The 27833-nt window shown below is 44.2% G+C and overlaps 2 protein-coding genes across 6 annotated transcripts in view; both read right to left on the reverse strand.

Annotated features, from left to right (window-relative positions):
• LOC101620212 (chromosome unknown open reading frame, human C9orf24) overlaps window positions 1-5869 on the reverse strand; it is a 15228-nt gene extending 9359 nt beyond the window's left edge. Inside the window, exon 1 of the mRNA XM_012721300.1 lies at window positions 5735-5869. Coding sequence (XP_012576754.1) covers window positions 5735-5869 — 135 coding nt within the window. The remainder of the gene's footprint in view (window positions 1-5734) is intronic.
• Window positions 5870-6396: 527 nt separating this feature from the next.
• FAM219A (family with sequence similarity 219, member A) overlaps window positions 6397-27833 on the reverse strand; it is a 51611-nt gene continuing 30174 nt past the window's right edge. For 2 of the 5 annotated variants that reach the window (XM_004677737.2, XM_004677736.2), the window contains exons 2-6: window positions 14049-14148; window positions 10567-10669; window positions 10260-10340; window positions 9620-9674; window positions 6397-9164 (exon numbers count right to left, since the gene is read on the reverse strand). In XM_004677737.2, coding sequence (XP_004677794.1) covers window positions 9009-9164; window positions 9620-9674; window positions 10260-10340; window positions 10567-10669; window positions 14049-14148 — 495 coding nt within the window. In that variant the 3' untranslated portion in view covers window positions 6397-9008. Of the gene's footprint in view, window positions 9168-9619; window positions 9675-10259; window positions 10341-10566; window positions 10670-14048; window positions 14149-27833 lie in introns of all 5 variants that reach the window. The other 3 variants (XM_004677739.2, XM_004677738.2, XM_004677735.2) reach the window with 3 other exon arrangements.

Genomic DNA, 27833 nt, shown 5'->3' on the forward strand with positions numbered 1-27833 from the left:
CCAAAATTTAGTTTTAGAATGTTGCTACCATCCCCAAAAGATTTTTCATGCCCATTTTACTTCTACATATTTTTAAATGACGTTGGTTTTTTCCTTGAATCTGTTAACGTGATGACAGCTATAGATTTTTCTAACATGAACATCTTCTTAGTATCTTTTCAACTTTCTGTTAAATTCATGGTTATGATCCTTTTCATTTATCTGTGACATTTCTTTCTTGATTAATCTCACCAGTCTTATAAATCTTACTGAAAAATCAACTTTTGATTGTTAATCTTACTAAATATTTTCTTTCTAGTTTAATTTCATCATCTATTTGTCTACTTTCTTTCCATTTGTTGTCTCCCCTACTTCTTTATTCCAACTTTTTAAAAATAATAATATAATTTTTACATCATTTTGTACCTTTTTACAATCTCAGTTGTAATCCTCGTGGGCTTCCTATCACCAAATCACCCGTGTGCCATCATCATAGTCGAGTGCACTTCCCCCCCCTCCCATTTTTTATTCCGTTTACCACTCCACCCCTGCAAAATGTCTCTGGTATATAGTTGTTCATTATTATTATTATTGTTTTCTCCCCTGGTCCTTTATACGCCTGCTATGAGTGAAACAACCCAGTATTTTTCCTTTCCTTTCTGGCTTATTTCATCATCCATGATCTTTTCCAGCTTCATCCACGTTGCTGCAAAAGGCATGTGTTTATCTTTTTTGATTGCTGAGTAATATTCCATTGTACACATGGATCATATCTTTTTAATCCAGTCATCTACTTTTGGGCATTTGGGTTGCTTCCATGTCTTTCCTATTGTAGATAAAGCAGCAATAAATATGGGGCTGCAGGTGTCTTTTTGAATCAGTGTTTTTGTGTCTGTTGGGTAGATTTCTAGGAGTGGGATTGCTGGGTTATATGGAAGCTCCAATTTTTTTTCACTTCCATACTTTATTGTTTAAAGCAAATGTTTTTGAGCCATTCCTATGTAATAGCTTCACCAGAATATTGGTGTCTCTTTCCTTCATATGGATGAGTCAAAGCAAGTCTTTTTTTAAAAAATAATATAATAGTTCATTTTTACATCATTTTGTACTTTTTTTTAATCTCAATTGTAATCCCCGTGTATTTCCCATAACCAAGTCACCCATGTGCCATCACTATAGTCCAGTGCACTTCCCTCCCCCCACCGCTTTTGATCCCATTCCCCACTCTACCCCCATAAAATGTCTGTATATGGCTGTTCATTATTCTTATTATTTTCTCATCTGGTCCATTATACTCTTGCTATGAGTGAAACCATCAGATATTTTTCTTTTTCTTTCTGGCTTATCTTACTAAGCATGATCTTTCCCAGCTCCATCCATGTTGCTGCAAAAGACATGTGTTTCTTTTTTTTGGTTGCTGAGTAATATTCCATTGTGTATATGTACCACATCTTTTTAATCCAGTCATCCATTTTTGGGCATTTGGGTTGTTTCCATGTCTTTCCAATTGTGAATAAAGCAGCAATAAACATGGGGTACAGGTATCTTTTTCAATCAGTGTTTTTGTGTCTTTTGGGTAGATACCAACAAGTGGGATTATTGAGTCGTAGGGAAGCTCCATGTTTAGCAGTTTGAGAAACCTCCAAACAGTTTTCCATAGTGGTTGTATGTTTGCATTCCCACCAGCAGTGCAGGAGAGTTCCTTTTTCTGCACATCCTCGCCAGCATTTGTTGTTGCTAGTTGTTTGAAGATGTGCCATTCTCACTGGAGTGAGGTGGTATCTCATTGTGGTTTTAATTTGCATCTCCCTTATTACGAGTGATGTTGAACTTTTTAAAAAAATATTTATTTTATTTATTCATACAAAATTGGGGTACAGGCCAGGGATGCAGAGGGTAAGACTCACCAGGGACAGAGTGGGGAGCAGAATAGGCAGATCGACGAAGTACACTGCTGAGGGGAGCAGCGGGCATGTCAGGAGAGGTCTGCCACGCCATGTGGATTTCCTCTGGGATAGAACTCATGCGAAGTGGCTTCTTAGTGCAGTGCTTTAACCCGCTGTGCCACCAGGGAGGGCCTGATGTTGAACGTTTTTTCATATGCTTGTTGACCAATTTATCTTTAGAGAAATGTCTTTTTAGCCCTTCTGCCCATTTTTTTTGATGAGGTGTACTTCATTTTTGTTGATTTTCATCAGTTCTTTGTATATATTTGTGATCAATCCTTTATCGCTAGTTTTGTGTGAGAAATTTTTTCCCAGTTAGTGGGATGTGTTGTTTTTTGTAATGTCTTTTTTTGCTGTATGGAAGCTCTTTAATTTGATGTAGTCCCATCTGTTTATCCTTTCCTTAAAATATGGAATGCTTCACAAATTTGTGTGTCATCCTTGTGCAGGGGCCATGCTCATCTCTGTATTGTTCCATTTTAGTATATGTGCTGCTGGAGCGAGCACCAACTTTTTTTTTAAAGAAAGATTTATTTATGTATACAAGAACTGGGGTGCAGGCCAAAGATGTGGGGTGCATGGTGAGAGAATTCACCAGAGACAGTGTGGGGAGCAGAACAGGCAGATGGAGTGAAATACACTGCAGAAGGGAGCAGCGGGAGAGACAGGGGAGGCCTGCTATGCCACGTGGGTCATCTCTCTGGCTGGGGATCAAACTGGTACTGCAGTGGCTTCGGAAAGCATCATAGTGCTGCCTTTTCACCCACTGCACCACTGCCCCCCACCCCAACTTCTTAAGTTTGATGTTCATACTCCATCTGTGTTCTTCTTAGATAAGCACTCAGGTCTACAGATTTTCTCTACAACTTTTGTGTACCTTCAAGTTCTGATATGCAGCTTTCCGGTTGAGTACTTTTGAATTATTTTTATTATACTTATTATCTTTAATAAAAATTTACTGATTTGCCATTACTTTACATAGCTATGTAATTCAGGAATATAACTTCATACCTCAAAATGTTCACATGCCACCAAACCCACTCTGCAAATACTCTACCATATTCCTTCCTCCCTCATCCTCCTCTGTTAACACTGTATTTTAAGTTCTAAGAGTTATTTTTGTTGTGTTTTACCAGTTTTTTTTCCTTTTGCTATTAATATTCCATACACGCATGGAACCATTTAGTAATTGTCTTTTACTTTAACTTGCTTTCCTTAGCAAGTCAAGATCCAGGGAAATAATGTCCCAGAAAGCACTATTTCATCTTCTTAAATAGCTGTGTAGTATTTCACTGAGTGTCCATACTACAGTTTCTTTATCTGGTCATCTGTTGTTGGGTATTTAAGGTGATTCCATGTCTTGGCTATTGTGTGCTATGAACATAAGGGCACCTACTCTTTTGCATTAGTGTTTATGGAAACTCTGTGGGGTATAGACGTAAAGGTGGAAATCCTGGGTCTTGTGGTTATTTCCATTCTCAGTTCTTTAAGGAATTGCCATGCCATTTTCTACATGAGCTATAGCAACTCAGTCCCACCAAGAATAGTAGTCCCACCTCCATGTCAACAACACTTGTTGTTTCTAGCATTTTTGATATATGCCATTCTCACATGGGTGAAGTGTTAACTCCTTACTTGCATTTTATGTGTTTACGGGTCTTCTAAATGTTATTTTTGAAAAAGTATCTATATTTGACCTATTATTTAGAATAATATTTTTGGTCTCAAGCTTCTGAGGATTTTACTTATTGAGAAGAAATTTAATGACCTTAAGACTGGAGACATGGTTTATATGACGTCCATCTTTGAATCTTGTTAAAGTTGTTTTAGAACCTAGTACTTGGTCAGTTTTTTAAAATGATTTACTTATTTATGCATACAAGAACTGGGGTACAGGCCAGAGGTGTGGGGTGAGAGGATTCACCAGAGACAGAGTGGGGAACAGAACAGGCAGATCCACTGAAATACATCGCTGAGGGGAGCAACTGGTGAAATAGGAGCGGTCAGCTGCACCATTTGGGTCACCATGTGTGGCCAGGGATCAAACTCATGCTGCAGTGGCTGAGATAGCTTCACAGTGCTGCAACTTAATCTTTTGCCACCAGTGAGGCCTCTTAATAAATTTTTATAGTGTTCTTGAGTGCTTAAATTTGTAATTGTTCAAATTTATTGTAATTGTTCTATTTATGTTCAACAACTCAAATATGCTAATTATCTTTTCAAATATTGTAGACCCTTGCTCCTTGTCTGCTTGACCTATCAATAATTGAGTTATGTTAAAATAATGAACAACGATATACCAGAGACATTTTGCGGGGGTGGAGTGGGGAATGGGATCAAAAATGGGGGGGTGGGGAGGGAAATGCACGGGATTATGGTGATGGCACACGAGTGACTTGGTGATGGGAAACCCATGGGGATTACAATTGAGATGGGGAAAAAAATGTACAAAATGATGTAAAAATAAACTTTTGTAAAATAAAAAAAAATTAATAGTGGTTTTGTATTTTTAAATTGGTAATTCCATTATCTGAAATCTTTGGAAGTTTGTGTTGTTTTTTTTCTGATTCTATCCTGTGGTTTGTTTCTTGTATCTCTTACTGTGAGTTCAGACTTGATTGACCTCTGAAGGATACCTAGAAACCTTCACTGGTGGGTATTTTCATGGTGTGTGTGTATATCTGTATGTGTCTCTCTGTTGAGAGGGATAATCAGACATCACTGAACTTTCCTGTTCAGTTTGGGATTTACAGATTTTGTTCCTCTATTTCCCAAGGGACTTAAGGTTCAAACTGTTTGTGGTGCTGACACTGGTATTTGTCTTCATGGCAATCCCCTCCTCTAAGTATACTTACTACTCACTCCAGGAGCTACCAACACAAAATAGAAAGTAATTTTTACGTAGGACCTGGTTGTTTTGAAGCAGGTGGTGTCCAGATCACCATACTGCCGGAAGTAGAAGCTTTCCCTGCATTCTCAGTTCCACTGCTATCTGGCTCACTCCTCTCCACTCACTGAAGCTGTCTAGCCAGGTTACAAAGGGTGACAGCATACGAGATTCCTTTGTATCGAAAACATTGACATTTTCTAACAATGCTGTTTTGTTGGTTTCTTTTTGTCTTTCCTCCTATCACTGTTTCCTTTTATGGCTCTTCTCTTGTCTCCTATTAAATATTGATAGTCTCCACAGGCTTGACCTTGGCTATTGTCTTTTACTCTTTCTTGGCAGTCTCATTCAATCCTGTGACTTCTGCTACCATCTATATGTTAATTTCAAAATCTGTATCTGTTGCTTAAGTCTTTTCCTTGAAATTCAGTAACTATACCCAACTATCCACCAGGCATCTTTTACTGTAAATCCTCAAATACTTTTGTCACCAAATGAACTCCAAATCTTTCTGCTCTGTAATTCTAAATCTACCATTCCTTCTGTTGTTAGGAGTCATCCTAATCTCTCCCTTCTTTATATGCAGACAGTGACCAAGCTCTACCTTTATGTTTCCAGTCTTAGCTCAATGGAGAGCGGCCTTTTATGACCTTTCCATCTAAGTAGCTCTCCTTGGTTATGTTCCATTTTCATTACAGCTTTTAGATAATTCATAAAATTCTTTATTACTTCTGGATCATTATCTAGCTCCTCAATGCCTGCCCTAGGTGGAACAGGAAGGCACCATAAATTTCATGTGTAGGCAAATGAGTAAGATACACACAAAAAAGCTACAAATTACAAAAATATAACTATGTCTATAATATACAATCACACATAGGTATACATTCTGGCCTGTCCCCATACCACAGCCTCTACTTACCCGAGTCACAAACTTGTTGGCTTCCCAGGCCCACAGAGGTGGGTCCTTATAGACCTCCTTGATGGAGGTAGGAGCTCTGTAGGAATCAGTGTAGGTGCTGATGGGAGTCTTGGTCTTACGGGAAAAGAGAAACATAGTGGGGTCTAGGGGTTGCCACGGTGGGCCCTACCTACTAAGGACTCTTAAATAAGACATGCGTGAGCACCTGTTCTCCCAGACGGCCTACCACTCCAGCCTTGAAGGTGTCTCCAGGTGCTGTAACCCCCTTCTGTGGACAGTCTCTCACCTTCCCTCCCCCACAGCCTTTCTGCTCCCACCACACCCTGCTTCAGGATGGGTACTGCCCATTATGATATCACCTGGCTTGGTATGGAGGCCCAGTGCCTACCCCTGACCTCTGCCTGCCTCAAGCTTCCATAGAGTCCAACTTTCAAGAGTCCAGGAGGCCTCTGGAGATCTTCTAGGCCAAGCTTCACATTTTGGTGAAGAGATGAAGATCCTGTGGTGTCAAGTCACTCACCTGGAGTCATGCAGCTGATCAGAGGCAGGCCTGGCCCAGAAACCCACGAATAGAGGTAGAGTGAAATGTGCTTACAGAGCATAAGTTCTCTCCCCTTCTCAGCCCACTGCCCACAGCCCACACCCAGGTAGGGAGCTGAGGCTGGCTTGTTTGATGCTTTTAATATCATTATTTGTATTACACGATACACAACCAAGGATGATGGTCAATACTGCAATGGAAATGTTAAAAAAAATATTATACACGGCTCATGTCTTCCACACATCTTCCTGGAAATAAATTAGTGAGCACGGAGAAACCTGGCTGGGTGGCAGCCAGAGCTGAGGGTCGAGGGAGTGTTAAGGCAGTATCTACAAGGGGGAAGGTTGGCAGGGGGGAAGCTAAGGCCTCGATTCCTCTCCTCCAACCTCCCAGATAGGGAAGAAGGGACCACACACTCTCCTTAGACCCAGAAGGTGCTAGGTCTACCTCTCTCTACCACCTGTATACTGCCACAGTCTGAAGCCCTTACTTGCGAGGGCACTAGGTATGTCCTGTGGGGAGGGAACTTTTCTCTGGTTCCCTAGGGCCAGAGAGGTTGAGCAGTGGGTCAGAGTCACATAGCAAGTCAGCAGCAAAGGCAGCAGTCAAAATGAGCCCTAGGCGAGGCCCCGCCTAGAAAAGAGGAGACACCCATGTTCCTAAAAGTGAGCCAAGGAGCCTGGGGTAGTGATGGTAGTGGGAGACTTGGCTGTGGAGGCGAAAAATGCTGGCCAGAGTGGGAGAAATGGGCTCAGAATGGGTCTTGTGGGCATTGCAAGTGCCTTGTCTGTCTCCCTTTGGCAATTAATTACCATCTAACCAGGGCTCTTCCACTAGCAGAGGAGGGGGTGGGTTGGAGGAGCTGGGTTGGGTATTGGCAGCCCCCGGATGTCGTGCTCTTGCCACTACTTCCCTCCTTAAAGCACCCCTCTTCCAGCACTGGCATCCTAAGAGTGTACTGTGAGGGTGTCCTTTACATGCCTGCAGCATGTGAATGGTATATGTGAGAATGGACAGACTAGCAGGTGTGGGGTATCAGCATGGAGGCGTGCATACCTTGGCACGGGCATACAGAATCTGTGAGGCTCAGGCCTGAGTAGGCTTATGCTATCTGTGTTTTCTTTTTGCTTTACTTGGAGGCAGGTCTACATCCCCCAGTCCCAGGGGAGGGCCTTGGTCACATCATGTCTCTTTTTATCTTTCGCTTTCCTGACATCCCATCCCTCACCCAGCAACACAGCAGAAGGATGTATATTCTCACTCACAGACTCCTCAAACAGCTACACACACACTAGATATCCTCCATAACACATGCACACACATATTCCCAAATAGATTTGTGTGCAACACACATCCCCGCATCCCACCGGAACTTGTTGCTCTCCCCACACGGGCATGCAGATCCGGACACTCCTAGTTGTACTCAAAGGCACACAGAAATTTCCTAAACATCTCCACAGAAACACCTATGAATAAATTCTTTCATGTATAAAGGACCTTAAAAACCACTTCAGCTGCTGCTCATTTGACAGCTGAGGGAACTAAAGCTAGAAGGTAAGTAGCTTGCTGAAGGCTCCAGCAAGACTTTCAGAGCTCCAGCCAGAACCCAGCCTTCTGACTGGGCCCTTAGTCCATCGCACGAGTACGCTGCCTCTAAGTTAACAGACCACACAGTCATTTCTCCATTGTGATCATGCCTATGACAGGAACAGACATCTGGAGAGACAGCCCAATGCAAAGACACAGACACACACCATGACAGCCTCAGGCATGCACACCTGCCCAGCTCTCCCTGCCACACAGCACGCAGCCACTGTCCTTTCCTAAGCTTGCTTCCATGAAGATTCTTACTAGGAAGTGGCCTCCAGGACTTGGGCCAGAGTAAGATGAGAATGGGGCATTTGAGGTCAGCCTTACCTCCTACTTCCAGCCTGGGACAGAGACCAATGAACAGAAGCAGGTAGGGAGGGGATGGCAGCAGGAAGATAACTGCATTGGTTCAGGTGGTGAGGACAGACTGACTATACTACCCCAAATTCTGGCCAGTCTTTGAGGCCAGTCTTTTCCACCCCTGAAAACAAGAGAAGGATTAACGGAGCAAAGCGGAGGAAGAGGGAGGAGGCAGTGATCCCCAATGGGTGGGTGGGGGGCAACATCCAGCTGGGCAGTTTTGCCAGGCTGCCCATCTGGAGCTGAGGGGAAAAACACACATAGGCATGGACTGGCAGGGGGTGTGTGGCTGGAGCTCTGAGGTGCTAGGCCCTGGCCCCACTGCCCTGGGCCATTCTCCCTCTGAGCCACTCTCCTAGTCAGGCTGGGGCTGAGGGATTCATGGCTTCGCTGGAGTGGGGCCAAGCCCCTGGCTTTGCAATCCCTCCCCGCACTCATTATTGTTGACATCCCTGCTGTCCAGTCCTCCCCCCACACTGGACTGCAGCTTTGGGGGAGGGGGGCAGGGTGATGGGTGAGGTCCCCCAAGTAACTGAACAAACAACCCCCACCCTGCCTCAGCCCCCGAGGTGGAGAGAGACCCGGTTTTGGTTTCTCCGGCTCCATGAACACACAGAGGTACACGTCCTACCATAGGAGGAAGCAATGACTGTTACAAGGTTGGCGACTTTAGGGGGCTTAGGGGCCGGGGGCAGGCAGATGAGCTGGGGAGGGGTCGGCCCCTGCCCGGTCCAACCTGGCCCACGGTGGCCCTGCCCCGGGCGGCCGCTGTGGCCCCACCTGCTACTGAATGTGGCAGGCGGTGGAGGATGTGGCCTGGCAGCACATGCAGGTGGGGTTCACAGACTTTGGGGGGATGAGGTCCAGGTCCTCATCGTCAGGGATCTCATCTAACCGGTAGCCATCCTTCAGCAGCTGGATGTTCAAATCTTGGTTGATCTGCTGTAGACAAAGGGGAGGGAGGTCAGGTTCACAGTCATCAGCTGCCAGACCCATCCTAGCCCAGGTCTCTCCGTCACGTCAGGCCTCCATCCCACTAGGTTCAGGCCCTAGGTCTAGTCTTATTTCCACACAGGCCCCTCCCCGCTGCAGGTCGCACCCCTTCTAAGGGTAACTGCCCATCTCAGCTCCTGTTTTCATTCAAGCTTTTATCCTGGTCCCTGTTTCTGGCCTCCATTAAGTAGCCTATATTTCAGGCCCCATTCTATTTATTCTTTCTGAAGGTCACCTCACCTTCCAAACTTTATCCTAGCCCAGACCTTGCCTCCACAGGGGCTCCCCCTAGCTTTGCCCTTTTCCCTCTCTCAGGTGTCATTTAGCCTTGGTCCTACTCTTTTACTAGATGGTGCTGGTCCTGCTCAGGTATGTCTAGATGGGAAGAGGTGGGGCCTCACCTCAGCAGAGGAGTAGCCAGAGGAAGAATATCTGGACATGTCAAAGTCATCATCGCTGTCCATGGAAGGAAGAGGAGAGGAAGTGATGCCCCAAAATTAAATAGAAAATTCCTTGCATCCACCTCCCCCCAACTCAATCAATACCCACTCCTCCCCCATGGTTCCAAATAAATACACAAAGTGTCTAAATAAAAACTGCTCCCTGTGCTAAAACAGGTTCTGCAGCACCACCCTTCTAAGTAAACAGTCACTCCCCCACCAACCTCCCCATTATCCTAGGCTCATATCACCCTGGTTTTGCTGGGTTTCTCAAAGTTGGGTCTAGGTAGGTGTGTTCCCAGCAGTATAGGGCTCCACTCTTGGAGGGGGGAGGAGTAAGTATTAAGTAGAGACAGTATTAGACAGCTCCACTCTAGAGGCAATCATCAGAGCAGGTGTCCCAGGACAGCAGCAGACAGCACCCTTTTCCTCTCTGTTCTCCCCACCTCCATCCCCTAGGGGACTCACCCTTGGTCAGCTCCTGGCTCTCTACAGAACATCCTAATTCTGATAGTACAGGTGCTATGGCCTGCACAGCCCACTTGTGTGTTTACATGGGTTTCTTTGGCCTGCTTAGCTGCCCCCACATCCCCGTACACACCTGTCCGTGTCAAGGGCTACCAGTGGCTTCTCGTCTGGGCTCTGGTCAAGCGAGGAGTAGCCTTTGTTAGGGACGACCAGCCTGGTGGAGAATTTTGGAGATTGGATTGGCAACTGGAGAACACGCAACTGATAAGGAACTGGGTTGGGCTGTGTACCACCACTCCCCACCTCCACCGAGGGTCCTGCTGAAACTCTCCTCTGAGAGGAGTTGGGCCTGAGGGGGGTAGGGAGGAGGAGGAGGCTCTGGAGTAGCAATAGGTGCCTGTTGGTAGGGTCCAGGTGGGGTAGGGCAGAGGGCCTTCTACCTTGTCCGGGCCATGACATTGTTCTTCTTGGGTTGCTGGTTGACAGGGCTACCCATGCTGCCATTCTTCAGGGAGCCCTTCCGGGCCAGCTCCCGCTGCTTCTCTGCAGGGGAACATGGGAAAGAAGCTATGTCCTGCCCCTGGGACCACCCTACCTTACTGATCCAGGTAGCCTGGCTGGGCTTCCATTGTGAAAATCTTGCTTCTCTAGAAACTGAGGAAGCAATCCCAACTCCAGGCCCTGCTGCTTGGTAGAGGCAGTACTTGGCCTGCACAACATGAGGCAGATAGTGAGGGGAGAAAGGGGGAAGCTGAAGCCTTATCTTCCAGGAGCTACATTCCTGTGTGGAGTCAATCATTATGTACTTGATGCCAGAGAAAGGCTAGAGCAGGAGAGATGGAACAGAAGGATAGGGTAGTCAGAAGGGCTCACTGGATATAACAGTAGAGAGAGGGGGCATTTTAAAAAGGAGGGATAGTATAAACAAAATGTATTCATAAGTGAGTATAGTAAGTGTGGGTTTGGAAGGGCTGGTGGGGTAAAGATAGAGGAAGACTGGGTCAGAAGAATAGGACACATTAATTTTATTTATTCAATAAACACCTGTTACCAATCATGTTTCAGGTCTTGTGCTAAGGGGGTGGGGGCTTCCTTTGATTACAAACTCAAAGCATGAAGGCTTTCAATGCCAGAACTAATGCAGAAGGAAAAGGTGCCACTGAAAGCATGGGAGGGGGAGAATGATGCAGGTAGGGTAGAGGGTGGAGGCTAACCTTTTTCCTCCTCTGTCAGCCTCTGAGTCCTCTGAGGATCCAGAGTCTACCAGGTTCAGGAGGCTGGCCATCAGATGGCCCACTGCTCGGTGTGTAGTATGTTACAGTAAGCCAGTAGCTGCTAGGTCTTGAAGGAGGCTGTATACCCTTTCCTACTCACCCTAAGCCTAGCCCAAGTATTGGGAAATGGACCATTGAGTGGAGAGGGATTTTAGAGGAAAGCTCTCACAAACCAAGGAGCTCACATAAGCCATGAGCTCTAGAAAGGAAGGGTGGAAAGGACATTTCTAGTTACCATGACACTAGAATTTCCCCTGATCTTCATATCTCTGAGTCTCTAATATCCTAGTCTATTACTTTTATTTTCCTCAAGATTTATTTATTTATGCATACAAGAACTGAGGTATAGATCAGAGGTGCAGGTGTGTATGTGTGAGAGGATTCACCAGAGACAGAGTGGAGAAAAGATGAGACAGACAGACTTAAATACACTGCTGAGGGGAGCAGAGGGAGAGACAGGAGAGTTCTGCTGCGCCATGCAGGTCACCTCTCTGCTGCAGATCAAAGTCGCACTGGAGTGGCTGCGGACAGCTTCATAGTGCTGTACTTAAACCCCTGCGCCACCTGGGAGGCCCCTGACTTTTTTTTTTTAATGAAAGTAACAATGCATTACAACATTATACAGGTTTAAGGTGTGCATCATTGAGTCTGACCCTATTTCTTTGTCACTGTTCATTCAACTCCAAATTTCTAGCTTTTCCAGCCAGTAGCAGTTGTTATTACCATTCCAAGCCTCTAGGGGGTGCAACTTGCCTTAAAGTTCTTGGTGGTGCTATTAGTGCAACTGAGACAGGTTGTGAATTTTCAAGAGGAGTTTTGTGGTAATGTAATAGGGAGGAAGAAATGTTATTTTAAAAACATGCTGGAATTGTTTGAGATAGTGAAAAAATGCAAACAGTAAACTGGCAAAACCAAATTATGGACTACTATGCAACCATTTAAAAAGAATGAAGTCATTCTGTATGTGCTGATATTGGAAGGACCTCTAAGATAGTAACTGGAAAACAACAACAACAAAAAAACCCAAGCTTCTTAAAATGTGTAAGTGTGGTACCACTTAATCTTAAAAAACAAAATGAAACTAGAAAAACTGAAAAAAGATTGGAATAATTTTATCTAAGGAGGAGAATGTGATGGGAGAAAGAACTCATACTTGTTAAAATATGTACATTTAAAAAAAGATTTATTTATTTATGCATACAAAAACTGGGGTGTAGACCAGAGGTGTGGGGGGGGTGTGTACGAGAGGATTCATCAGACACAGAGTGGGAAACAGAAGAGACAGATTGACTGGAATACACAGCTGAGGGGAGCAGTGAAGACAGGGAGAGACGGGAGAGGTCTGCTGTGCCATGTGGGGTAGCCCCTTGGCTGGCCAGGGATCAACTTGTGTTTCAGTGGCTAGTATAGCTTGATAGCACTATCTTTAGCCCCTGTACCATCAGGTAGGGCCGAATACGTGTATTGTCAAAGAGAAATAAAACTGATTGCAATTTAAGTCTGACGTCCTAGGAAGGTGAATAAATTCCATGTAGCGAACTGTTTTGTGGTTTAGAAAAGCAGCATGAGGGGCTCCTGGGATATTTTTTTTTTTTTAAAGATTTATTTATTTATTCATACAGAACTGGGGTACAGGCCAGAGGCTCAGGGGCGGTGAGAGGCTTCACCAGAGACAGAGTGGGGAGCAGAACAGGCAGATCGACGAAGTACACTGCTGAGGGAAGCAGCGGGCGGGCCAGGAGAGGTCTGCCACGCCATGTGGTCTCCTCCGGGGCAGGCAGCAGGCGGGAATCGAACTCATGCGGAAGTGGCTTCAGATTCTCAGTGCTGCGCTTTAACCCGCTGCGCCACCAGGGAGGGCCTCCTGGGATATTTTTGAAAGAAAAGAAGCAAGTGTGGTGGGGAAGGCAGTGAGAACTCTTCCTGTATGTACTGTGCTGAAATTTCTTTTCATGAAACCAAAGTTTCTAAAAAAGTAGTTATACACAGCAAGGTTGGATGAGCAAAACTTTGGTCCCTGAGGAAGAGGAGCAGTGCTTGGTGTACGGTGAAGTGAGAAGAGCAGATGCAGGAGTATGGATGACAGTTGTGATCCAAGATTTCAAAGGAACAAGGTTAGTTCATGGAGTGGACATGAACTAATCCCCCAAGGGAAAGGAACCTCAGAAAGAGGGGGAGATATTTGGGTTTACTAAGAAACTAAAGGGAAGTGTTCCCAAACAGGAGCCAACCAGGCCCTGAGGTTGGCTAAGGAAAGAAGGGGAAGAGGAGCCCAGCTTCTAGGCTCTATGAGTCTCATTGCTTTCCACCTCCCTGACATCGCAGCTAAAATTCCCGTCCCGTTTGATGGAGTTTGACTGTCCTTATTTCTGGGGTTTCATGTTTTTAATCCCTGTAGCTATCCCCTGGAATGCCTGGAGCCTTTCTGACCTCAAAGAGCCCTCCTAGAGTTTTGGGTTCCTGCGGAGAATTTTAACTTCCTTTTGGGTCTAACAGGAGATAAGGTGCCTGGCAGTGTCAATAACTTGGTGGCTTGAGTTTTGGAATCCTCTGGCCTGAGTCAGTTTATTTGTGGCATCTCATGGCAGACCCAGCCCAGGATACCTTGTCTACTCCCCATATCTCCTTCACCCCCCAGACACACTCACCCAGCTTCACTTGGAGCGGGGATGGTTTGTAATTCATGGCTACTGACTCACCCTCCCGGGCGTCACAGTCTCCGTCTGAGATGGAGGCGGCGGCTGGATCCTGGGGGGATAAAAGCAGAGAAACAGGAGTTGTTAGAAAGCAGACACAGACGTGTCCTTTCATGCCTGAATCTGGCTTTCCCACCTGTGTCTGGGGTTTCTGGGGGCAACAGGCAAGGAATTCAGGGAGGAAGGGGCAGGCCCTTCTACCATGAGATGAAGACTCTGAGCTAGGTGAAAGAGTCCAGCATCTTGGCCCCACTTTTCACCCACTGGAGAGTCTGATTTCAACTTCCTCCAGAAAGTCTACCACGATTCCTCAAATCCACAGGCTCCTCCAACCTTCCAAATTGCCCTGATCCTCAGGGCCCTTTGTGTATACTTGCTTGCAAAGGCCTTTCCTGTGAGTTTAAGTCTCAATTAAGGGTGGAATAGATGCTCCCTGAGAGATTTCTCCTTTTGGTTGCTCTAGATCTGGACAGGTGTTTTCATGGGATTCAGAGTAAACTAACTGGTCATGTCAGGCTAGACTTGAAGGCTGCAGCCATTGAACCAAAAAAAATTTTTTTCCTAAGATTTATTTATTTATTCATATAGAACTGAGGTACAGGCCAGAGGTGCAGGGGCAGTGAAAAGATTCACCAGAGACAGAGCAGAACAGGCAGATTGACAAAGCACACTGCTGAGCAGAGCACTGGGTGAGACAGGAGATGTCTGCTGCACCATGTGGGTCACCTCCCTGGCTAAAGATCAAACTCTCACTGAAGTGGCTATGGCTAACTTCGCAATGCTGCACTTTAACCTGTTGTGCCACCAGGTACTTTTTTTTAAAGTATTTATTTGTGCATACAGAACTGGGATACAGGCCAGATGTGCAGGGGCGGCGAGAGGATTCAGTGGAGACAGAGAGGGGAGCAGAACAGGCAGATGGATGAAGTACACTGCTGAGGGGAGCAGCAGGTAAGACAGGAGAGGTCTGCCACGCCATGTGGGTCAGCTCCTTGCTGGGGATCGACTTGTAGTAAAGCATCTGCTTTCATAGTGCTGTGCTCCACCAGGGATGGCCCCCCAAAAAAGTTTTAATGAGAACTTTTTCACTTCACAAATGAGTCCTAAAGAGTGTCTACTGGGAGAATCTGTAAGGTTGGCTGGGTATGGCAGGTGAGAAGACAAATAATGGCAATCAACTGGTAGCCAGTTAATCTTGTGTTGTCCAAAATGCAAAACATGGTGCTCAAACTTCTATGAAAAGGAAGGTAGCGCCCTGGTGGCGCTATGGGTTAAGATGCAGCACTGCAAGCTAGCCGCAGCGGCTTCAGTGCGAATTTGGTCCCCTGCCCCAGAGGTGACCCACATGATGCAGCAGACCTCTCCTGACCTGCCTGCTGCTCCCTCGGCAATGTACTTCATCCATCTGCCTGTTCTGCGCCCCACTCTGTCTCTGGTGAAGCTTCTCACTGCCTCTGTACCTCTGTCTTGTACCTCAGTTCTGTATGAGTAAATAAATCTTTAAAAAAAAAAAAAGAAAGAAAGAAGAAAAGGGAGGTATGCATTCTGTGTATTGTCCAGGTCCTACTGCCTCTCTAACCTTGTCCCTTTGTTTGGGCACTGTGCAGACCAGCGTCCTAACCTAGCCACTTGTACAGAAAACAGGGCCCTGGCCTACCCTGCCTCTGTCAATTGGAAGTGGCTAGAGACATTCGTATTTTGCCTGATGAGCAACCATTGATGTGGGTGCTGCCAACCCAGGTGTCTGCCTAGGACACAGACTCCTAAGTCTGAGGTTTAAGGATTGCAGAGGGGTTCAGTGCCTGCCCTGCCTGTGGGGATGCAGAGAGCAGACAGATATGCAGATGGAATATTTTAAGATAAGCCCCACCATGTCAGGCCCAGGGACCTCACTGGCTGCTGGTGACCTAGCAAGGGAAGGATATATAACCTTACAGTGCCTTCTGTTCCCTTTACAATGAAGCAGTTGGAGTGAAAATATGCTTGTGATCCAGAGGAAAGTGCAAAGTCTAGAATGTTTGGGAGGGGCATCTTAGCCTTGTCTGTATTCCTTCAGGTCATGCAGAGTGCAGTTCATTGTGGGTGTGTTGCCATAGTGGTTTTCGTGTTCCTGAGGGCAGACTTGGTCTCCCTCCTTTGGTCTTATCCCCATCTCTTAACATGGCTGAGGAGGGAGCTGGAAGCTCTGCTCAGAAAAGATCAGTGCTAGAGTGCCTGCATCCTATGCCACTTCTGTGCTGCAAGCCTCTCAAGTCCTCCAAACGCTGCCTCCCTGGCTCAGCTACTCATTGAGAGGGCATTATTCAGAGCATCTGTCCATTCTCCCACTGTGAAGAAGCAGATCTTTAATGGTCCTTACATGTCTTTCTGGCCAAAACAGCCTTACAGAGTTACCCAAAAGGGAGACAGAAACCACAGTTGGGCTCTGGCTTTCCCTTTTGTCCACAGGAAGGGAGTGGCCTGAGGAAGGCTTCCCAAAGGGTGAGCCCCATAAACAAGAGTGTGGGACCTACCCACTTCCAACTCTGTCATGTTCCTTTACTTTTTCTGTAGCATTTGTCACATGTCACATATACTAACCTACTGAAGAGGAGGTTTCCTCAAAACTAACCATGGACAAGAAGAACGTCACTGGTTACACTGTAGTTGTGATGGTTTTTTGAAAATAATGTTCCTATGAGGTGTTTTGTTTTGTTTTGTTTTGTTTTGTTTTGTTTATGCTTTGTTTGCAAAAAGTTTAAAAAAACTTTCAAGACACTGTGCTCCTTGGCTCACCTTGCCTCTGACAAGTTTGTCTCTTCCCCCGGCCCTTTGTGTCTTCTCCTGCTCTCAGCCCTCCTTGCCTCAGGGAATCCTAATGTCCAACAGCGTGGATTAATATTTTCGCTCTGGTAACTTCAGAATCTATAGCCTTGCAATACCTAACCTCCCACCTCACCCCTTCCAAGAGACCCTTACGGATCACTATCATTCCCTGAGGCTGACTTTAAAGATAGGAACACTCAGGCATTGGGGACTAACTTTTCTCTGGTCAGTGCAGATGTGTTAATCAGCACTGGCTCCTAGGGTGGAGGTACAGGGCAGACTGTGGGAAGGACAGGGAAGCTGTTGAGCAACTCAGGTCACCAGGACCCACATGTGGTCCCCTACTGGGTAGGTCCTGGTGACATTTGATCCCTGAGTATAACTGCTAAGCCCTTAGGGTCATGAGACTAGGTTGGGAGGTCCCACGAAAGCCCACCATTCAATTTCTTCTCTGTTACTTAAATTCTGTCTTAAAGGCAAGAGCAAAGATCTCTGGCATTGTGCCTGAAAACTTAAGCCCTTACTGTGGCCTTCCTGTATGTCCTCCCTGAGAAACATAGCTAATGCACCATGTCCATCACATGGAAATGTAATCAGGGAGATTAAATGTGAAATCATCATGAATATAAGTATCCGAGAGGAATCCAGGCAGAAGGAAGCGTCTGGCTCCAAGAAATCAGGGAGAATAAAAATTGCCCCCACGGACATCTGACAGGAGTTAGCTAGATCCGGGAACTAGAGTGGGGATTAGCAAGATTGTTAATAAACACTCAGCAGAGACAAACATTGAAATGCATCTCTAACAGCAACCCATGTTTCTGCAACCCTTCAAACAAACTCTCCAAAGACTGCAGAAATGATTAACAGCCCAGTCTCCCTGTCTCTGGGACAGGCTGTCTAGGCTAATGGTTAGTTCACACCAATCTTACTAGAGGAAGACAAAAGGCCAGAGGAATCTTGAGAGTTAACTTGGTTCACTGATTTTCATTCAACTGTGTTACCAAACCCTGTATCCTTTTGGGGGCTGGGGAGATGGTAAGTGTGTGAAAAAAGCAATAGGAGAGGGTCAGGCTTCCTCTGACCAGAGGAGATCCATTTTTATTTCATTTACACATCAGCTTTTCTGGGAGATTTTGGTTGCAGAAAGGGTTTTATTGCTTAAAAAGAAAAGATTAAAATCCATTGATATAATCTGGTTTTTAAAAAAGTGTTTTATTATAGAATTTATTAAACTTCCATAAAGTAGAGACAATAGTATATCGTGAGATTCTAGTTACTTATAACAAGCTTCAACAAATATCAATTTACCAACCTATTCTTTTTATAAATTCTGGTTTCTCAATTTACTAGATGGTGACCTGGGTGTCAGTTTTCTTATCTGTAAAATGGGACTAGTATATTACCTATGTCAAAGGTTCCGGTGAGGATAAAAAGAGCTAATATATGAAAGTAATTAGGACAGTATAGTACATACCAAGCACTGCATCTATGTCCCAGTAAAGTTGTTACTATTACAGATTTGGCGAGTCCCATGCAATCATGGACAGTGTGCCCTAGGAGTGACAGGCTCACCGCTGTAGTCCTGTCACCACACAGGCTGGGGCCTGGCTTACATGTGACAATATCTGTGGAAAAACTACTCCCTTGAGAGGGGTCCTGATTAGGGGGCATTCTGCCACCTCTCTTTCAACACTCCACTACGCTACATTTCCCTCATTTATTTAATAAAGGTAGATAAATAGACATTAGGACAATCTTTATAAAGAGCTCCCTGGAAGGAGCAATAAACATAACCAAAGAAAAGTAGAAAGGGGGGGGATGAGAGAAGGGTCAAAGGAACGAGGAAGGACAACATAACGTAACAAGTATGAAGGCTTAGAGGCATGAACTATGCATTACATTCAAGAAATAGTATTTTGTCATTGTTGAAACCCAGAAGGTAGGCTGAAAAGTAGCAGGAGTAAACTTGTAGGGTGAGGAGGGCTCAGATTATGGTAGAAGATGGGCCTTGATTTTGTTCTTTAGTTAGAAGATGATGAAGAGACAGTGAATTCTTAAGCTTCATGGGGAGTATCATGTCAGATTTGAAGTGGAGAAGGACCCTCTGATTATCATGAAGAAAATGAACAGAAGTGACTATAACTGGAGTTAAGGGTAATTAGAGAATGACTGCAATGGTGCCAGCAAGGAGGACAGGTGCTGAGCTAAGCAGAAGCAGAGAAAAACGGGACAGAAAGGAAGATGTTAAAGTAGATACAATTGGCAAACTTTAGAGATAAGATGTTGGGGGAAAAGAGCAGAGAGTCTTAGCTTTCTGTCTGGATTACCTGGGGAAAGGGTACTAATTATTAAGACAGGCAATGAAGGTCAGGGAAAATCAGATGTATTCAGTTTGGGACATGTTGAGGCTTGAAGTGATTTTGGACACCTAAATGACATCATTAGTCAGTGGGATTTGAGATTTGGGATCTCAGGAAAATAATGTGGGCTGGTGATGATAAAAGTCAGAGGATAATGAGCAGAGTGAAAAAGCACAAGAAACAAGGTGGAGCCCTAGGGGATATCCACCTTTAGGGAAAGAGTAGAAACAGAAAGAAGAACTGTAGAAAAAAGTCTGGGAAGCCATTCGAGTGGTTTCAAGGTAGAAAAAAAAATCAACAGTTTTAAAACATAAGATAAGGACAATATTTAGAAGTAAAGAAGTCATAGATGGCCCTAACAAGTACAGTTTTACTTAAAGGGTAGGAACAGATTACAGGGGATTTAGCAGGCAATAGAAGATGAGGAAGTGGTGATAATGAAAGAGACTGTTCTTTCAAGGAGCCAGACTGAGAAGGGAAGGAGAATGGATAACAGCAAGAGGGGACTCTGGCATTGAAGAATTTTTTTTTAAAGATTTATTTATTTGTGCATAAAGAACTGGGGTATAGGCCAGAGGTGCAGGGGTGGTGAGAGGATTCACCAGAGACAGAGTGGGGAGCAGAATAGGCAGTTCAACAAAGTACACTGCTGAGGGGCGCAGCGGGCGAGTCAGGAGAAGACTGCCATGCCATGTGGTCACCTCCGGGGCAGGCAGGTATCAAACTCATGCAGAAGTGGCTTTAGCTTCTTAATACTGTGCTTTAACCCACTGTGCCACCAGGGAGGGCCCCTGGCATTGAAGAGTTTTTTTTTTTTTTTGGAGCTAGGGACCTGGTCACAGTCTTAGAGTGAGGGAAAGAACATTGGGTAGAAAATGAGAAGCTTGATTATGGTTCCTGGGCAAGGGAGAAAAGATGGAACCAGAAAGTTGAACAAGGAAGGGAAATGAATGGGTTAAGGAATGAGGTGAGGGAATGGAATGTTAGGAGAGTTCATTCCAAAAAAATCGAGTTAGGTATAAAGAAAGTGGGTTGGTATTTAGTGATAGTGAGCCATAAGTTTAAGGAGAGCACAGTGGCTAGGTTCCCAGCTACAAATCCTCATCTTTGACACACCCATGAATTTGTTGCCAGCGTGACAGGAACTATCCGTGGTTCTGAACAATTCTGCCTTTGTCTTGTGGACCAAGCATGGATGATTTTGGGCAGAGGCATGATTCAATTTTAGCTTTCCAACAAGAAAAGTAACCTTATCATCTCTAAGCACTAATTATCAGGAAGACAGAAATGTAAGTGAAATGAGGTATGAAGAAGCAAAGTGCTTATACCAATGTTATCTAACGTTTCTATGGCAAACACAACTGAATTTTCTAGTTTTGTTTTTTTTTAAAGATTTATTTATTTATTCATACAGAACTGAGGTACAGGCCAGAGATGCGGAGGGTGAGAGGATTCACCAGAGACAGAGTGGGGAGCAGAACAGGCAGATCGATGAAGTACACTGCTGAGGGGAGCAGTGGGCGGGCCAGGAGAGGTCTGCCACGCCACGTGGATCTCCTCCGGGGCAGGCAGAAATCGAACTCATGTGGAAGTGGCTTAAGCTTCTTAGTGCTGTGCTTTAACCTGCTGCACCACCAGGGAGGGCCCTGAATTTTCTAGTTTTAAAAGGGAGATGGTAGAGGTAATTTCTCACTTGTGAAATGATGAAAGACTACCACTGGATAAAACCATGTCTGAAACCTGTTCAGTTCTTTTGTCTAAAGGCAGGAAACAGAACAGACCTAAGGTAGAAACAGGGCCAGGGAGATAGTGATGATAACGAAACAGGGAAGCCTGGAGTTCAGATCACCTTCTGGCGATTGGGCACAGCAAAATAGGGCGTCAAAGATCATCATTTCTGTTGCAGTTTTTTCAGAGGTCAGCTCAGAAGCTATCTGGGGCTGTGTTGTCCCTATTCAGGGTTATGCTACTCCCTCAAAACATCTCTTGGCAGTGGGCAGGTAAAGCATATTTAGGTGTAGTATTTTAGAGAGAGATGTAGAAATTAAATTCAATGCCTCTATGTTCTATGTCCATAGCTGGGCAGAAACCTAAGCTTCTGCCCAAGAATATTCAGTAACAATACAGGTATTAGTCAGACCCTTTACTTCCCTGAAGATGATTGTTCATTCTGTCTCTAAGGCACTACTGTCTCTGATTCCATACCTCAATATAAGCCTCATAAGCCATGTCACTTGTCAATGTTAACAACAGCTTTTATTCTGTGCTATGACCTGAAGTCCTGAATGTCATTTCCTGAGTCAAATTGTTGGGCAGATCCAACTTTCATTCCATTCTCCCAGAAAGTTTTTTTTTTTTGTAGTACTAGACAGTTGGTCAGGATTTCTATCCTTTAGGGGACATATTAAGACCCTTAAGGGTCCTACTTAGAGGAAAAGACAAAGACCCTTTACAGGGAGGGTCTTTGGGGGAGATCTATTGAGTGAGGGATACATAAGGGAGAGCAGACATTCTCTACAAGTATTGTTACAAAGGGGGAAAAGATCAGAAAATCTGAGAAAAGTTTGATACCTGAATTTGGGATAGGGGAAGAATCTCTTGCCTACTTTAGGGAGACCTCTCAAATTTTATTCAAACTCTCCTCAATCTTCTAGGTTTTTCTCTAAAAGAAGATTCAATTCAAATAAAGTCAACACACTGAGTCATCACATTCTCTAAGTGATCACATTCTGGACTAAGCACTAGTGGTAGAATGCAGGGGAAGAAAGCCTTCTTTCTTTATCTACACCACACTTCTGCAGAATAAAAGTGGGCAGGCAAGAAGAAAGGATTCTCATGCTAAGGGTAGAGCTTGAAGATTTTCCATCTCTATAAGTAGTTCCTAGAATGGAATTTTAAAGATTTATTTACTTATGTATACAAGAATTGGGGTATAAGCCAGAGGTGCAGGGGGGTGAGAGGATTCACCAGATAGTGAATCTCAGAGAGAAACAGAACAGGCAGGTCTACTAAAATACACCACTGAGGGGAGCAGCAGATGAGACAGGAGAGGTCTGCAGCACTATGTGGGTTAGCTCCCTGGCCAGCTGGGAATTCAAAATCATGCTGCAGAAGCTGGTGATAGCTTGACAGCATTGTGTCTTTAACCCCTGTGCCACCAGGGAGGCCCCATAGAATGGAATTTTATTACCAAAACAAATTTTATTAGCTTTGAATGGTTGCATTGGGAGAGCTAAAATAGAGAAAACTGTGGCTAGCCTTAAATCTAGTAACTGTAGGTACGGCAGGCAAGTTTGATAGATTTTTTTTTATTAGAAAGTAATACATGCTAAAAAATTTTAAATCACCTTTAGTTCCACCACCTGGAGATAACCTCTGTTCATATTCTAGGGTGTCTGTGAGTCTTTTGTGTTCATTGCATTAACGACATTTGAGGGTTTCTCTTTTCTGGGAGCTGGTACTGCTCCTTACCTTACAGTCAAAGGGATGGGCTGCCAGGTACCAAGCTGGTTCTATGTGGTCCTACCCATGCTTGGACAAAGTGGAATCAATTAGAGGCTTCCTTAGAATTGGGCAGAGTCTAAGAGAAATGTAAAGTTCAAAGACTATTTGGTAGCAGAGAAATTTATTGGGCAGGAGATAAGAATAAAGTTGATGTTCCAAAAGAAGCAAACACAGGACACAAAGTAAGTGCCCCCTGGTTGTCATGCTCTGTTTCTAGAGCTTGTCCTACATTTTTTTTTTAATTTATTTATTCGTACAGAACTGGGGTACAGGCCAGAGATGTGGAGGGTGAGAGGATTCACCAGAGACAGAGTGGGGTACAGAACAGGCAGATCGACGAAGTACACTGTTGAGGGGAGCAGCAGGCGGGTCAGGAGAGGTCTGCCACGCCATATGGCTCTTCTCCGGGGCAGGCGGGAATCGAACTCATGCGGAAGTGGCTTAAGCTTCTTTGTGCTGTGCTTTAACCAGCTGCGCCACCTTGTCCTACATTTTTTAAGGTTTAACTGCATGTCTACCCTTAGACACAATGAGACCCTAGTTCCTTGTGGTTTAGTTTCTTATTCAGCTTAAATTAGCTGGCGTTGGAATTTGTAACTGTAACCAGGGAGTAGAAACTAAGACATGTGTACTGAAAATAATACACTATATAGCCCATGTTTTAGGAAATTAATATTAAAACACAGTTTACTCTTCATATTTTTATAATTTTGGTAACCATAAGTTTAGTGGCTCTTTAATATCCCTAGAGGAGTGGACAATAGAAAATATCCATGGAGGGAATGTACAATAACTTTTTAACTATTCACTTATTTTAACATTCAGGTTCTTTTTTGCAGTTTTTCACTATTATAAATGCTACATTGAAATCTCGATGTATTTGCATTTCCTAAATAGAATAAATAAGTCAAAAAGCTACAAGTGCTTTAAGATTATTGGTAAATATTGTCAAACTGCTTTCCGAAAGTACTGTTGTAACTTACAATGCCTCCAGTCATGACTGAGAGCTATAGCTGGTTTTTAGTATTTTATTTTTCACTGTGTGTCAGGGAGTTCAGCTCATCATAGCTACCCATCGTTTTCCAAGAAGGCTCTGCTTCAGTCCTTAGTTACCTGGTTCCCTCTGGACAATCTTCTTTCAAAGAATAGAATTTCCCCTGGGCATTACCTGCCAAATAAAATACTTCTAACTTGAAAAGCTAAAAAGACACTTCTCCAAAGAGTAAATGAAGATGGCCAATAAGCATATGAAAAAATGTTCAACATCATTTGTAATAAGAGAGATGCAAATTAAAGCCACAATGAGATACTACCTCAACCCAGTGAGAATGGCACATCTTAAAACAACTAGCAACAACAAATGCTGGCGAGGATGTGGAGAAAACGGAACTCTCCTGCACTGCTGGTGGGAATGCAAACTAGTCAACCACTATGGAAAACTGTGTGGAGGTTCCTCAAACTGCTAAATATGGAGATTACATATGACCCAGCAATCCCACTCCTAGGTATCTACCCAAAAGATGCAAAAACACTGAATCAAAAAGATACCTGCACCCCCATGCTTATTGCTGCTTTATTTACAATTGGAAAGAACATAGAAACAGCCCAAATGCCCAAAAGTGGATGCCTGGACTAAAAAGATACACAATGGAATATTACTCAGCAACCAAAAAAGATAAACACATGCCTTTTGCAGCAACATGGATGGAGCCTGAAAAGATCATGCTTAGTGAAATAAGCCAGAAAAAAAAGGGAAAATACCAGATGGTTTCACTCATAGCGGGAGTATAACAGACCAGGTGAGAAAATAATAACAATGAACAGCTACATACTAGAGACATTTTATGGGGGTGGAGTGGGGAATGGGATCAAAGGCAGCAGGGGAAGAAAATGCACTGGAATATGGTGATGACACATGAGTGATCTGGTGATGGGAAGCCCAAGGGGATTACAACTGAGATGGAAAAATGCACAAAATGATGTAAAAATAAACTATTATATTATTAAAAAAAATACTTCTGACTTGAGACCACCAAAAGAAGGGAAGACTTTGTTGCCCTGAAACTTGGGAAAGGTGCTAAATGGAGCACTAGCGTGGCTCAGTAGCCAGCTACCATGCTGCAGCTGGTACTTAGCCTCTGGAGGGCCTAGGGATTCTGGAGGCCTTCTAGTTAGGCAGAGTCCAGATAAGGGGAAAATGGGGAATAAGATGTTCAGAATTAATAAGAGTTTTGGGGAGTTTGGTCCAAAAGATCATTTGGTTTCCTGTTGGAATGTATATTCTAGTTCCCCCAGGAGGCAAGACACAGAGAAAAGATGCTGCTCAAAATTAATAGAAGGCATGTATTGGTTGGAGAGCCCAGGAGCCTGGCCCTTTAACCCTGCCCCAAGTAGGAAGCTGATGTGTGATTTGGGGCTAGATTGACTTGTGAATTCTCATCTGGAAGTTGGCCTCAAAACTAAGATTTTTGGTAAGCTTCGGTTATTCAACGAACTGAGCCTGGTGTGTACTGACTGTGAATCTTTGATTTCCTAAAAAAGCAAAGTAATAGTTGGCCGTCTATGGGATTCCTTCCCAGAGGTGCTATCTCTGGTCCCTTTTCTTTGACTTTGGAAGAGTAAAGACCTACTTGCCTGCAACTGACAAAGGATTTGAGGGTAGGTATCTCTTCTCTTTGTATTTCCTGCCCCTACCTTTCTTCTCCTTTTCAGTTTGTTCTAACTCTCTAACCTCCATTAAGTTTGGCAAATACTACTTTCTGCTCACAAATACTATTTGTACCTCTAAAGCTCAGCTCTCTGACCAGAGCACTCTCTCATTCTTTCTGTTTTTGTTGTAACAATAATGAAACATCAATGAGCTATCATTTGTTGTTTAAAAAAAAAACTTGATGTTCACTGAACACCAACAATAGGCAGGCAGGGCACAATGTACTTTGGGGAGGGAAAAACATTGAGACCTGATTCTTGCCAAGAAGAATAATCTAAAGATGGTGACATGACAGGTATACAAATCAGTCTATTTAAAACAGAGAGGGGAACATGAGTGGCAGTAATTCATGAAGGGGGCAGGAGCACAGAGGAGATAGTGATGGCGGCAGATCTGTGAGCCTTCCTGCTGTAGAGAGTTAGGCCTGGGCAGAAGCCGGGTACACTGTTTGCAAGGTAATGAGGTCAATGGGGCCTGTGGTGAGAGGGCTTAGAGCGATGGCTGCTGACGCTTAGGACTCTAGTCTTACTACTTTTAGTTGCTACCTTAACTGCAAACCCTTCTCTCCCACAAGACATTGTAAGCAGAGCTCATTTCTAGTGGATCAAATACAGCAGGACTTTTTCTTTATCACTGAGCTACACAAACAACACTTCTGCAGAGGTCAAAGGGCTTAGGTGGGTGACTAGGAAATATTTTTATTGGGAAGGCAAGCAAGGATTCAAGTCCTAAGAGTGCTTTAGAAAAATAAGCTCCCTCTAGTGAAATCAACTCTCACTGCTTCCAATCAAGCCTGTGGTCTGCAGCTACTCTCACTGGACACGCTTGTACAGCAAGGAGGTCTATGTCAAGGACTTCTGGAGGCTCAGCCAAGCTTAGGACTTAAAGAAGGTCAGAGAGGATTAGACTCACAAAAGCTTATGGATTCCCATATGAGTTTCTAAAAAGAAGTCAGTTCATGTGTATGTGTATGTGTGTGAGGGAGAGAGATGCCAGATTATGGTGTAAGAGTGACAAGAGGGTAGATCCTAGCCTAGTATAAGTTCAAAGAAAGTTTTTAAACTGTGATGCCAGCCAATTGCTGGCTATACATCTATCCAGGGAAACAATAACTTTTTGTTTATCTACAGAGTCCTGATAAACCTGCTGGACTTGTCGTCTCCCCAGGCTCAGGGTGAGAGAGAGCCTTTTCCTGCCCATCCATCACTCCCTGGATAGCTCAGGGACTTTGAGTGGCTAACTCAAGGGGTATACTTTCTTTCTCAACACATTTACAGAAAGGAGCCCTGGAACAACAAAAAAGCAACACCCACCCAAACAGCTGTCTTAAAGTTCTACACCTCCAAGGTACACCTCCTTTGCTCCTATTACACTTCTCCTAGGTCCTTCTCACCTATGCAGACTTCACGTCTTCTAGATAGCTCTTCCATACCTACCCGGCCTACATCTATCCATGCCTACTGAGGCTATCTATGTGCTTCTAGGACTGTGTTTCTTAAACATGAATGTACACACAAATCACCTGTGATACTGTTTCCATGCAGACTCTGATTCAGTAGGTCTGGAGTAGAGCCTGAGTGTCTGCATTTCACACAGCTCCCAGTTGGTAACAATACTCTTAGAACAGGGACTCTTAGAGCAGCACTTCAATAGCAGGACTCTAGACCAGCCCTCTACACCCACAGAGTCCCTCGAAGGGCCTTCTTTCCCAACCTCAACCTTATTTATTCATTCTTATGCCAAGAGAGGACAAAGACTTGGAGAGGGAGGAAAGGTAGGAACTATCCAAAAGTTATGTTGGGAAAGCTCTCTGTTAAGAGCTCTGACTGGGCTCTTTATTTTTTATTTTATAAGTTTATTTTTACATATTTTTGTGCATTCTTCCATCTCCTGACTGGGCTCTTAGAACGCAGGGAGTTCTTTAGAACAACTTCAGCAAGGTATGGTTATTTGGAATTCATCTCATAGTTTAATGTTCATATTGTTTGAGCATGTGGCACTATGGTAATACACACACACACACAACATGCATATATATAAACACATTTAATCCTCCTAAATATCATTCCCATTTCAAAATTGATGAACCATTATAGAAAGCAATATGGTCCTAGCACACCTAAAGGGTAACACTAGAATTTGAACCTAACTTGCTTATTTCTCATACCTCAGCCGTTCCTCAGCAATATCAATAAAATCATGATATTAATAACACAATAGAACTTACATAACCATGGAACTCTTGTCTTGTAATCAGGCCCTTGGAAGGCTGATGCTATTCTCAACATGTCTCCAGCTCTCCACATACTCCTTTTTTTTTATATAACAGTTTATTTTACATTTTTACATTCCCCCCCC

Source organism: Condylura cristata, unplaced genomic scaffold, assembly GCF_000260355.1.
Source record: "Condylura cristata isolate star-nosed mole 26May11 unplaced genomic scaffold, ConCri1.0 scaffold00006, whole genome shotgun sequence".
Classification (NCBI taxonomy): domain Eukaryota; kingdom Metazoa; phylum Chordata; class Mammalia; order Eulipotyphla; family Talpidae; genus Condylura; species Condylura cristata.